Genomic DNA, 13,927 nt, shown 5'->3' with positions numbered 1-13,927 from the left:
AATGTCTGAGTACCCATAATAATAAGAGTGCAGAGGGTAACCAATGAAAGAGTCTACACAAGAAAGCAAGTGGCAACACTATAAGAATGGACTAGATTAAGCCATCTTTGGACAAAATTAACAAGATATAAGAACCATGAGTAGGATCTTCTACATCCAAATAGACAAGACATTTGTGTAGTTGACATAAGAGTATCAAAATAATAATTATAAGCTGCATTAGCTTCTAACAAAAGCTAAGAAACTTGGAATTAGTAACAGTGTTAAGAAGGAAACGATCTCAAAAAGGTAGGAATTGGAAGTTGTATTTTTGTAAGAAAAATAAAAAATAAATTAAATCCACACACACAAAAGATTGAAATAAAGGGAATAAGGTGTAGCACATTTCTAAGTACATTATGTTGAGTCAATCAGGAAAATTGGTAAATGGTGAAATATTTTAACTACCAACATCGGAGACTATGAATAGATAGGAAAAATAGTCAAGGGTAGACATAGATAAGTCCATTAGAAGGCTATTTTAATCATAACATAGTAGCTATAAAAATGGTTAAAATAGTATATGCACAATTGATACGATATGCTACAAACAACCCTTGATAATTGTTATCTTTATACTAGCAACGTGAGAATCAATGTACAATTCTATATATTGAAGTATATAAGTAAACAATATTCATGTTAATGGGCATAGACATTGGGTCTATTGTAGTAATATATTGATAGTGTTGACTTTGTGGAATGCATGTGAAAATTATGTTGAGTGCAGGTGAAAATTAAGAAGCACATATTCAACATATATACCAATGTGCTAGAGGAGGAACAATGCATAAAAGTAAGAATATGTATGCTTCAGAATTGAGTCATCAAGATGAAACAAAGTGTTGATTGAAAACATGCAAGACAGGAAGTATTTTCCTTTCAGTTTTGAGAAAAGATGGAATTCTCCAACAACACGAAGAGTGTAGTAAAATACTAAAACTACACAAAACCAATAGAATGGGAAACGTAGTTTATCAATTAGCATTTCTTAGTCATATCAAAAATAAATAAATAAATCTAATGTTTTCATGTACTGTTATCCAAGAGATAGGTACATAATAACTTGCATCTAATTGAGTGGAAAATGATGCAGGTAGAGTCAAAGGAGATTGTCTAGTAGAAACCATTGTATCTTAAAAGAAATCTAGCTTCAGAATCGACTGTCACCTAGGATAAAAGTACAATGATACATGGAAGCAAGAAGATGCAAAGAATAAAAGTTATCTAGCAAGAATTCAGGAAAAAAAATTGGACAACGAACACTAAGGACGGTGTTAATAAAAGGGGAGGAGAATGTAATATACCTCCATTGTTGTAATCTTATTTTGGTTAGAGTGAGTTACAATAGAAATAATGGCGAAAAATCCATGAAAAATATCAGAATATGTATGTAAATGAATATTTTATTAAATTAATGAATGGAATGTAAGTACTGGGAATGAGACACCTAGAAAATGAGATTCTTGCCAAATAAGTATAAACAAATATCTCATTAAAAAATGAGATTGGAATATTCTTTCATGATAATAATTCTAGATGAAATTCTAGATAAAATTAATGGATGAGAGAGAAAAATCCATTAAGTTGCTTAGTTGGAGAAAGATGCTAAGCTTGGATAAAGCATAAAAGCGTCGCATGAGAGAAAGACTAGTTTTTATGGAAAAGTTTGGTCAAGTGGATAGAAAGGTCCACAAAAGCGAGACACCACTAAAGGAAACCTTATCATGAAGAAAGGTATTAAATACCTATAGAGGGGATCAAGTAGGGGAGTTGATTCTATGGTAACATTATCTTAGCTCAGAGGTGAACTAGAGAAACTCAGTTCATGGTTGGGTGGTTAAACCAGTGTTCTATTCTCAAGCGAATTTATGTGAAAATATCTATGATGTATGTGTTTGTTTTTAAGTTAGTATATTATTTATGATGTATGTGTTTGTTTTTAAGTTAGTATATTATTTATGAATTCTTTAAACCTCTGGTTAATATTGATCTATTTATTATAGTATATTACTCTTTTGCGAACTCTATTAACTTTACTCTTGAGACCTGCATAATTGTTGGAAGTTAGAGTAGATCCAGAAATAGATTAGATATTCAAAAGAAGCACTAATTAAATGACATAGGGGAGGAGAAAGAAAAAGTGATTATATTATAGAAATGGTTAGAGTCTACCTATCTTATGGCAACATATAACGTGATATGTTCATGAATATTCCCAAGCGTTAAGAAGTGATTGTATTATATAAATTGTTAGAGTCTACCTATCATATGAAAACATATAGCGCGATATGTTCATGAATATTTCCTAAGCGTTTCGTCACGGTTAAGAAATACTTATCTTCTATTTCATGTGGTATTAAATTCGGTCAATGTTAAAATAGTAGAGTGAAGATGAAATGTATAAAAATAGTTGCACAAGTACTGGTTGAATGCATATAGTAAATTGTTACAATAGCATGTCTATTTTTGGGTTTGTATGCATGTAGGAATTACATCTTTATGTGTTATTTTAAGATATAATTCAATTGCAACGATTAAATACTGAAACATAATAAATGCTTCTCCGTAATAAATAAATGAAGTTACACACATAAATTGATTTAGTTATCAAATTATATAAGCAATGTTTTATTTGATTTATTGTTAATTTAAAAGCATGCTAACCATCGAAAACGATGGGAATTTAATTACTAAGTGATATGTCATGGGATGTAAACTAAATCAACCCTGGAATGACCATGTTATGATTCGATAGTAAATAAATGATTGTTCCGTTTGCGAACAAATCTTAACAAACAAGCAAACTATACGCGGAACTGTTTGAACGGATTTTATTTAACCTTGGATGGCAAGTAGGGGTGTTTTAATTAATAATATTATTATATACTATTATAACGCTTACGAGAGTACTATAGGACTTGTAAATCTACTCTAAAAAGCCTAAAGCATAAGAAAAATATATAAAAAAATTAAAAATTAAAAATTAAATTTAAGCACATCATAGTGAAAGTCAAGACTATACAATTTTACACTAGGTGGCCTAAGTTATATACTATTCTGGGAGATCTGTTAACAAAGGACTTTGATTTCAATTTTATTACCAGTAAGTAATGTGGAATACATAGTGCACACCAGTAAATCAAAACTCGAATTTGATTGCATAGTAAATATGGTTTAAATTAATGTAAAAGTAACTCGTAAATTAACCAAAGATTCATCTTGTTGGAGAGACTAGAAAAAAGACGAAGGGGTTGATGGAAAAAAATAATTATTTTTATTTAGAATTAAAAACTGTTATATTTTCAGTAAATAGTAAATTGAGATGTTATATAAGAGTAATAATTGGATTTAAAAGTTATCATAATTTTGTAAAGAACTTAAATTTTTATTATTATTTTTTAATTCATTTCAATAATCAAGTTATCATATTTTTGTAAATAACTTAAAGAATTTGTATTATTTCTTAATCAATTCTAATAATTAATTTAACTATTTTAAATTTAATAACTAGTAAGAACCAGAGAAGTGGTTAGCATTGTTGTTCTGAACCTTAATGAAATTTTAGATTGATAGAACTATTTTAAATTTAATAACTAGTAAGAACAAGAGAAGTGGTTAGCATTGTTGTTCTGAACCTTAATGAAATTTTAGCTTGATAAGACAATTTTGTCAAAATATGTATACATTATAAAAAAGAATTTCTCAAAAAATTAACAAATATACTAAACTTAGTTTGGTCTGCAAACACTAGTACTCGTGGTTATTAAAATAAATTGATTAAGAGTTATAGAAATACAGAACAAAAATAGAAATGTCATATATAAAAATGTATAAAATTTACAGAAAATTATATTAGTAAAATCATATATTTACACTGTAAGAAGAAAAAAAAAAAAAAAATTATAATAATAAAATCTTATATTTACACTGTGAGAGAAAGAAAAAGATTTATTTTTTTGACTTTTTAAAATTTAATAAAATCCTGATTCAATTACATCCAAAATTCATAAGTAAGAAAGCGAAGATTTTTTTGTTGAATTTTTAAATTTAATAAAATCCTGATTCAATTACATCAGAAGTTTATAGGTAAGAAAGAGACCACAAGGGAAACACTCCATTATTATCATGGTATAGACCACCATTTAAAATCATAAAAAATTATGTAGTTGGTAAAGTCCCAACCGGAAAAACGCAATTCATATTAGTTGGTAAAGTATAACCCTCATTTAGATGACGACCATATCATCAAATTACGGCGATACATCATGAAACTTCATAAAATGTGAAAACGTGGAATGCCGACCTGTTGACCTAAAATGCCATAAAATTATCTTTTGAGAAGTGTAAAAGTCATAATTTATATACCACTAGTTACAGCATACCTGTATCCATGGTTGTTATCTTTTGGGAAGTGTAAAAGTCATAATTTATATTCCACTAGTTATAGCATACCTGTATCCATGGTTGCTTAGTATAAATTTCAAAGAGGGATTGCAGTGAATATTGAAGAATGACATGAGAACAAGAATTATACCTGCTATTGGAAAATAGAGATGCATTTTTTATTATTTAGAAAATAAAATTCCAAATTCAAAAATTATAAATGTGAAGAGATGTTATAAAATAAAATCATAAATATGAAGAGATGTTATAAAATAAAATCATAAATATGAAGAGATGTTATAAAATAAAATAAAAAAGATTGTAGAAGGATTTATATTAATAAAAATGATTTGAATTTTTTATTCTAGGTATAGTAGCAAAATTATAAAATAAAGAAAGTGAAAATTTAATGAAATCTTAATGTGTATTTTGAGTTTTTTTTTTATAAAATTTGAAATAAGTTTTACAATTTAAATTTCTAAAATAAGAAGACAAGCAAAAATTTATTTTCAATAATATAATTGTCAAAATTTCTAATTAAAAATTCATTATAAAAATAATAAAATAAATGTATGAAAGACGAGGAAAATTTGTACTCGAAATATGATTATAATGATGCATGGAAGGTTTGGGGTGGCTCTCATTTAGAACTTGAAACCAAACAAAGATATAATTAGTAAACTTTTAAAATTGCAAAATTCAATAATCTCTTGTATGCATATAATCCATTACAAGTTTGTATATAAACTTGGTGGACCTTTAGTAGCATATGTTCCCGAATTAAATAATATAATATTATGTTTGGAAAAGGCATATAATATGTTACCCTTTTGAAGGAGTTCAATGAATTACTTATGAAGAAAAAGAACTATCATGAATAGAGGCTAATCCTAACACATATATATGAGAGTTGAGTTTGTAGAACCTACCATGTGGGTAATTTGTATTAAGAGTAATTTACTGAGATGTTAAAAGCATTCAACTATATCATAAGAGAGTCTATTCTGGATTATAAGGGATCATCAATAAGTTAAAGGAGAATATAACTAAGTATCATTATAATTTATGATAGAAATGTATAAGAATACATTTATGAGGTTTTAAGGGTAATTATAGCCACCATTATAATAATAAAAAAATGAGGTGTAAAGAAGGTGTTTTACAGTACATGGGTATTTAATTAGGCCTCTTGTTAGACTGATTCTTTGTTTTATTTTTTCTTTAATTACTCCCTATGTTTTTCTTAAGGGGGGTTTTGGATTTTGTCTTTTCCAATGCTTCATTTCCCTATGAGCTAAGTATAGTGAGTTGTAAGCTCACATAAGGACTTGTATCTCTCTATTTGCTATATAATAGAGGTCCTTCTATGCACTTTAATATAAGCTTGTGGGTAACAAAATACTCTTTCATTTAGTTAATAATAAATTTTCTTTTCTTTTGAATTTTATCTTATATAAATGATCAAATTTAGAATGATAAAACAATTGGAATTGAAATTATATTAATACAATCACTTCATCTATGTTAATCCATTATGATGATCAAAGAAAGAAGTTATTTTGGATGTTGTAATGTGAAAGAAAACATAATATCAACTGCATCTAGGATTCATGGATTAACTTCAAAATCATGCTCTCTAATTCCATGTGCTCTAGTAAGAAATCTAGGAAAAAACTATTTTGGATGTTATAATGTGAAAGCAAACACAATATGAACTACATCTAGGATTCATGGATTAACTTCAAAAACATGCTCTCCACTTCCATGCACTCTAATGAGAAGGCTAGAGATCATTGAGTTGCTCCACCTACCAATAAAAAAATATATACAACTATCCAAATGACTTGCATCATTAGAACACCATGAGTAATAACACTCACTATATATTATCATTCTTCTTATTAGTAGCTAAATAAAAAAGGTAACATCCTTCCTAAATTTTATTCTCACCATTACTTTAAGTAAACAATAACACTCACTATTATCATTCTCCTTATTGGTAACTAAATAAAAAAGGTCACATCCTTCTTAGGTTTTATTCTCACCATTACTCTAAATAGACTAATATGAAAAAGGAAAAAAAAAACACAAATAATATAAGTATTTTCCAACTAATTTAAATAAATAATTATCTATATTATATTTCTACTCCTCACAATACTCTCTTACTTCCTCTCATGAAAAATGACTAAATAAAATATTACATTTTCTATTCCATGTAATTATTACTCCTATCTTTTCTGCCATTAATCCTAGCCCTAGGCCATCCACATCAATGCCCTACCATATTTCCATTCCACTCCCCACTATCATGTTAATTACCCATATGTTAACCCACATTATTTTCCTAAATAATATTACACTCTCATCAGAATATTTCCATTCCACATGTTAATTACCCATATGTTAGCCCACATTATTTTCCTAAATAATATTACACTCTTATCACTCTTATGATTAATTCTAGCTCTAATCCTAGCCCATAATAGTACAATAATGATAATCATATGTAGGTCTTCAGAAAGTTCCGCAAACGACTCAAATTTGTATTTTATATTCATCTTAACGGTCATTTACGTTGTAATAATAGATTTGGCTATCCAAATGATCGACACCGTCATTTCAAAAAATAACAATAATATTATTTGGAAAAATTATACACCAAATAGAAATAGGAAGCAAAAATTAAATTTGATATGTATACTGAAATGAAATTAATGTTTATATGCATTCTAAAATCAACAAGTGTGTATACATATACTTGATAGAAATAAAAATTGATATATACATTAAAATCAATCCATTAAAAATTGAAATGAAAATAAAAATTAGTATATATATTAAAATCAATACAATGCATATTAAAATGTATTGAAAATTGATGTGTATATTGATCAATGTACATTAAAATACATTGAAAACTCATGTGTATATTGAAATCAACATATATATATTAAATATATAGTAAAATCAATGCATTAGAAATTGAAAAAATGAAATAGAAATAGAAATTAATATTTATATTCAAATCAATCTATTAAAATTTTACATATATAGTTAAGGAAAATTTTCCAATTCAACATATTTGAACCCTCTAGCACTTGAATCTAGGACTGACAATTCTATAAAACAGTGGTATAGATTCATCTTAACTTGCATCTACCAAGTGCCAAGAGATGAATCTAAGACTAACGATTCTATAAAATATTGGCATAGATCCATCTTAACTCTGCACCTACCAAGTGCGAAGAGGGATCAAATCTATTTTTCAATGTAAAAGAGGTTTTCATATCAAGAGATTTGATCACTCTTAGTAGCACTTGGTAGATCCAAAGTTAAAATGGATTTAGGTTGGTTGGCTATTAAAACCTAGAGCCCAAGGTTTGCATATCAAGAGATATGATCCCTCTTAGTAGCACTTGGTAGATCCAAAGTTAAGATGGATTTAGGTTAGTTGGCTATCAAAACCTAGCGTCGAAAAACTACTGACTATAAATTGATTATTTTGCATCAATTTTATTTTAATTGTTACTTTTATTTTATTTTTTAGTTGAATAATATTCTTATTTTTAATTTTATATAATTTAACTAAATCAAAATATTTAGTTAACATAACACAACCTTACAACATCTTTTCTATACTAAATTGAATAACACTTCTTAACAAAATAAATTTAATTTTTTTATACTTAATTTTATAATATTAAAAAAAAATTAAACCTATAAAATAATACAATATAAAAATTAAATAAATTTAAACCTATAAAATAATATAATATAAAAAATAAATAAATTTAAACATTAAATAAAATAATAATAATTTTATAATACTGTACACTAAAAAAATATTTTTAATTTAAAATATCTATATTTTAAAATATATTTTAAATTGTATTTATTTTAAAATATTTTTTAAAAATAATAATTTTATTAATTTCTATTTAAATATGCAAAATGAACTTTTTTAATTCTCTTTTAATTTTGACATTCTGACGTTATGATTACACCCTAAAATATCAGACACATAATCGGATGAGAAAAGAATTCAAGAATGAGAATCTGCATAGTTCAAATAATTAGATTTTTAGTATCGGTAAACGGTTAGGTATTGATCTGCAGCTGGTACGTGTTTTCGGTGAGGATATGATCAACTTAATTTCCGAACATGAATATGTACACCTTACAGATCCAAAAACAATTTGTTAATAACTAAAAACATACAAAGTTAAAATAATTAATTTGTTGATGGAATATATGTATCAAGTTAGGTATTTGCTTATAAAGGTTTTTTCTGCTTTATTCAATCCTCCCGGCTTGAATTCACCTGCCTCTGTACGTTTGGACCGAGAGTGATTAAAATATGTATATGTTAGGTCCGGAATTCAGGTAGTCAAATAGTAGAAGGAGTCCTGTTGCGCTGACATTGGATGTGAGCAAGTGAAGCGGTGACTCATTTGATTTATGACTGACAAACTGCAATGACTTCATGAACGTTCAGCAACTGAATGCGTGTGGTTCTCTTACGTCCTAAGTAGGCTGGACACTATTGCTTTGTTGACATCGGAAAGAGGCCGGGCGAGGGAGTACAAGTTTGGCAGCGTATGATTTATCAATCGCAACTGAACATTTATGAACTTGGTACGCTCCATATCATGCTTTCTAAGTTAAAATGGTGTAAAATAATGCTTAATCAAATCAAAAGGTTGGTCGGTTGTTCACGTCCACGTGCCCAGGAAGAATGCTGGGCTCCATGACCCAATCTTTCTTTTCTGCTTGTGTTTTAAAATCTGTGACGAGCCGAGTTCAAAGCCCAGATGAACCCTTGGCATCCGGGGTTGCGCATTGGTTGGAAAGTACATCACCGAAGATACAAACTCACAGAAAAGGGCACTTGGCAGGCGTTGCGAAAAAATGGGCTGCGCACAAGGTCGGGGCAAAGGACAAGGCGCCATCCTCTCCTCCGGGCCAAAGATGAAGAAAGGTCTCTGGTCTCCTGAGGAAGATGAGAAACTCGTCAATTATATAATGAAGAATGATCTCGGGAGCTCATGGAGCGCTGTGGCTAAGAAAGTTGGTAAGTGACTCACTCCTTTAATTTCAGGTTTACTCTTCAATTCAACCAATGCTGAAACTTAGATTTATTTATGCTGAATTCAAAAAATTGTTTGAACCTTTATCTGACTATCAAATTCTAAGATATTTAATTTGATTATAGATTTTTAGAAATATTCGAAAATATAATATAAATAAGGAAGTCACGTGTATGACCTTGCTTTTATTTCACCCATTCCAAAATATTCTCCCCCACAATAACTAATTCATTCTTTGAATCTTATCTTGTAAATTCCAAAATATTTTCACAGTATGCAATCAAGAAATAAAAATGTCTAGCTCCATCTAATCATGTTAATGAATGCAATGCAATGATACTGGAATAGCCTAGATCCATAAATGGCATAAAAATATCTATCTCCATCTAATCATATTAATGAATGCAATTCAATGAAATGATACTGGAATAGCCTAGATCCATAAATGGCATGAAAATTGACAGACTTAAACCTTGAATCGAAGGTTTACATGGAATGCAATATTTTAAGATGGAACTTTAAGCATTAGAATGATAAAAAACAATTATAGAGGCAAAACCTAGCTCGTAACTGGTATTTTAATAAACATAATGCCATAATTTAATAAACAGAATGTCATAATATAAGGATGGAATAGAGTCGTTTATCTGAGAATTCTAGAAGGATTTGAATTTAGAATTTAATGGTAAATCACAGTTCAAATTGAAATGCCACAGCAACTATAATAAAACGCTGCGATATGCAGATGCTCTCATGAGTGACTGGCTGGATTTTCCCACGGTGGTGAGTAACAAATTTAATAAAAGTTGAAATTAGCATCAGAATAATAAAAATTTAAAAAATTAATGTAGTGTGTTGGTTGAATAATGTTTTTTTTTAGATTTTGAGAATATTTTTTTAATTTAATGGTGAAGAGAAAAGACACATGATTGAATTTTTTGATAATCAGATTCTGAGATACTTTTAAAATTTGATATTAACATAAGAATATTTTACTATTGATACTCCAATATTAACAAATTTAAAATTAAATAAAAAACTTGAAAACTGGTTTTTTTCTCATTTTACTTCATTTTGATAAATTTATTTTAATAATCTTGAGAGAAAGAGCTTCTGCAGGTTATTAATTTGGCCAACCCAGTTCATTAAAAAATAAAACTCAAAATCAAAAGATGTAAAATTGTTATTTTTCAGGTATATATCTTCGTAAATTTAAAATTATATAATAATTTAAGAAATCAGTAGTCCTATCCTAGTTTCTTCTAAATGAAAGGTCTAAAACTTGTTATTTTTCATCTATAGTCATCCTTAAAATTATAAGATTGTTATAAATTTATGTTATTTATCCAGTTAAAAGATGAAGGGATCAAAGAAATTCTTGTAAAACACATCTCTACCTTGGGGCCATTATAAGATTGTAATAAATTTATGTTATTTATCCAGTTAAAAGATGAATGAATAAAAGAAATGTGTAAAAAAGATCTCTACCTTGGGGCCGTTTCTCCCTGATGAGAGGTAGTGTTCAGTTTTCTTGGTCAGTGAACTCTTCTGTTAGTCTAAATAATACGGTAAGGTAGGAGAACAAACAAAAATAGATGGTTGTAAAAAAGCCTGATAATGTGACCATGAATGTAAATACAGGTCTGCAAAGATGGTTGTAAAAAAGCCTGATAATGTGACCATGAATGTAAATACAGGTCTGCAAAGATGTGGAAAGAGCTGCAGGCTGAGATGGATCAACTACTTACGCCCAGGCCTTAAACACGGTGCAATCTCAGACCAAGAAGAGCAACTAATAATAGAGTTACACTCCATTCTTGGCAACAGGTTTCTTCTTTTTCTCCATTCCTACACCTCTTTCCTCCATTCTGATTTTCTCCGATAGTATTTGTTTGCACAGGTTCCTTCTTTTCCATCCATTAACTTAGGGAATGAATGACATTGACGGAACAGGTGGTCTCAAATTGCTTCCCGTTTGCCTGGGCGTACGGACAATGAGATCAAGAATTATTGGCACTCTTGCATCAAGAAGAAGCTCAACAGGCTCCCCTGCTCTTCCTCCTCCACCGAAGTCAACTGCAACAACAATACAAAACCTAACAGCCACATATGCTATAACAGTTCAATGTGTTCACATTCTCATGATGCTTATAAGTTGTTTCAGTCTGCCAAGCCTGAATGGTACCTGCAGTCATATGATAATGCATTTAATGTATTAACCAGTGCAAAGAATCAGAACTCCTGTGTTCAGGGTGTATTGGATATAAAGAATGAACAAGTAAGGGAGCAGAATTTTTTGTTTCGAGTTGATCCAGATTCCACCAACAAGCAGCAAATTTCTTATTCTCAGCTGAGGATTGATGCTATTTCTGACACCAATGAGAGCTTCTCTCAGTCCTTTGCATCTCCAAATCTGCAAGTGCAAGGGAATACTTGTAAGGCTGCAGAACCATCAAGAAGCCAACAATTGAAAGGCTCGTCGACTCCATTCCCACCTCATGAAGCCCCTAGCTCTACCAATAACCCTCTTGGCTGTATCATCACTATGCCTGCTCTCTTTGATATAAGTGACTCATTGAAAGAAAATATTGAAAACGATGGACAGATGATTAATGAAATTGAGAATGAGATCAAGAAGGACTATCCGTTATGCACAGCATCTTCTGGAATAACTTCATGGAGCTCTAATCATTTATATTCAAATGCAGCTCATTTTACTGATGTTTACCCGGGAACTTATACCACTAGTAAGATGGAAAATCCCATGAACCTGAAGGAGAAGATTACCCATCAGCCATGCCCGCCACATAGTTCCTGCCCCCAATTTCGTGCACCAGCAACTATATGGGCAGACATTGATCCATACTTGAACACCCAGGCTCACGGTCAAGATGATTGCAAGGATCTTGTAAATCTAAGATATGATAAAATTAATTTGAGCGTGCCAACGTATATGAATGTTCATAGACAGAAGAACTACCAGTTGGCTAATATCGGCACATTGCAGGATGGTGATCAGCTGGATTGCTTAACAATTCCTAATGATGAAGACAAGGCAACACCAACTCCTACACTATTAGGAAAAGGAGGTGAAAGCAGAACGATCGATTTTCAATGTGAAAATGAATCAGGTCAAGTTAGCTTTTGGGCACATGATGACGATATCTACAGTATCCATAGTGATACAGCAGCCGATCTCCATCAAGTATTTCAGATAACTCATCAAGAAAAGTCTGTTTCAGATAACTCATCAAGAAATGCAATGCCTTATCCAGACTATTCCTAGAATCTGCAATGCCTTATTCACAATACAGAAACTAGGCTAAACCACGGCAGGGTACTTAGCAATCAACCTCACCCATCACTTCATGGTCTTGATCGTGAACGCTTCTGGATTAGTCCGATTCCTAACGCATTCATAAATTTGTGTCTCTGTTTGTTTTCTATCATTTATAACGGTGCTTTCGCAAGCTTTTGATTTCACATGTAAGTACATCTTGATGTGTCAGGTTCCTAACCCATACATATATTTGTGTCATCTATTGGTTTTCATATGAATTATAAGGTTACCTTTCATAAGCTTTGGTTTTTAGATGTAAATAATATTGCATTGAAGAAAGCAGTGAGGAAAAGCTCACGCTTCTCCTAACATTTTATTTATTCTGTTCTGCATTCTCTAAATCATTTTATCTAAGTCGAAAGAAATGTATCGACACTCCCTAAAAGAACCGGATGGCAATGAAATGTGAATTCACAAAATCTAGTGTTTAGGCATTTTGACCATAGCAACAAGAAATGCTAAAAGTAGCATTGCTATAAATAGTATTTCAGAATATATTCCAATTTTAATTTGTATTTGAATTAAAATTGAAAATTAAAATTTGAATTTAGACTCACTAGCTATTTGAAAAATAATTAATTAATTTATCTTGAGTTAATTAGTTGGTAAAATTCAAACATGAAGTCTTTGTGAAGACATGCAACAGCTATCTCTTTGATTGAGAAAGTTATCCTTAATTAAGGAGATAAAGATGAGTTTTATTTGAGTTGTAATTAGTTAGCTCATTTAACTGAGTTAAGTCCAGTTAAATTAGTTCCAAACAGTTGGAGGAACTAATTGCGAGTTCAATCAGTTAATGCATGCATGCATGCAACTATGTTTTCCATATTATCTCATAAATGATTCATGCATGTGAGTTCAGACAAAGACCCAGTTGAGATTAAAGGAAGGGACAATGTACTATCCGTTGCTAAAATATTTTTATGAGAATATCTCTTGCATGCAAAACGAATTCATTCATTGAGGATTGTGCACTTACTATAGAGGTCAGAGCAGTGTATGAGGTGAGAATCACACAGGTTACAATTGGAGGACCGAAGAGAAACTGTGCAAGGAAATAGGAAGCTTGGAG

At 30.1% G+C, this 13,927-nt stretch overlaps 1 protein-coding gene across 1 annotated transcript; it reads left to right on the top strand.

Annotated features, from left to right (window-relative positions):
* Positions 1-9,208: 9,208 nt before the first annotated feature.
* LOC149249017 (uncharacterized) lies at positions 9,209-13,086 on the top strand. The gene is made up of 3 exons (XM_089456157.1): positions 9,209-9,499; positions 11,213-11,342; positions 11,469-13,086. The coding sequence occupies exons 1-3, from the start codon at positions 9,337-9,339 to the stop codon at positions 12,799-12,801; spliced, it is 1,626 nt and encodes a 541-aa protein (XP_089312283.1). The 5' UTR covers positions 9,209-9,336; the 3' UTR covers positions 12,802-13,086.
* Positions 13,087-13,927: the final 841 nt, after the last annotated feature.

This window comes from Pinus tabuliformis, chromosome 7 (genome assembly GCF_031772625.1).
Source record: "Pinus tabuliformis cultivar Carrire ecotype Pingquan chromosome 7, CPIR1, whole genome shotgun sequence".
NCBI lineage: Eukaryota > Viridiplantae > Streptophyta > Pinopsida > Pinales > Pinaceae > Pinus > Pinus tabuliformis.
Note: the sequence above shows the minus strand (reverse complement) of the source record. Positions and strands in the feature narration are given on the sequence as shown.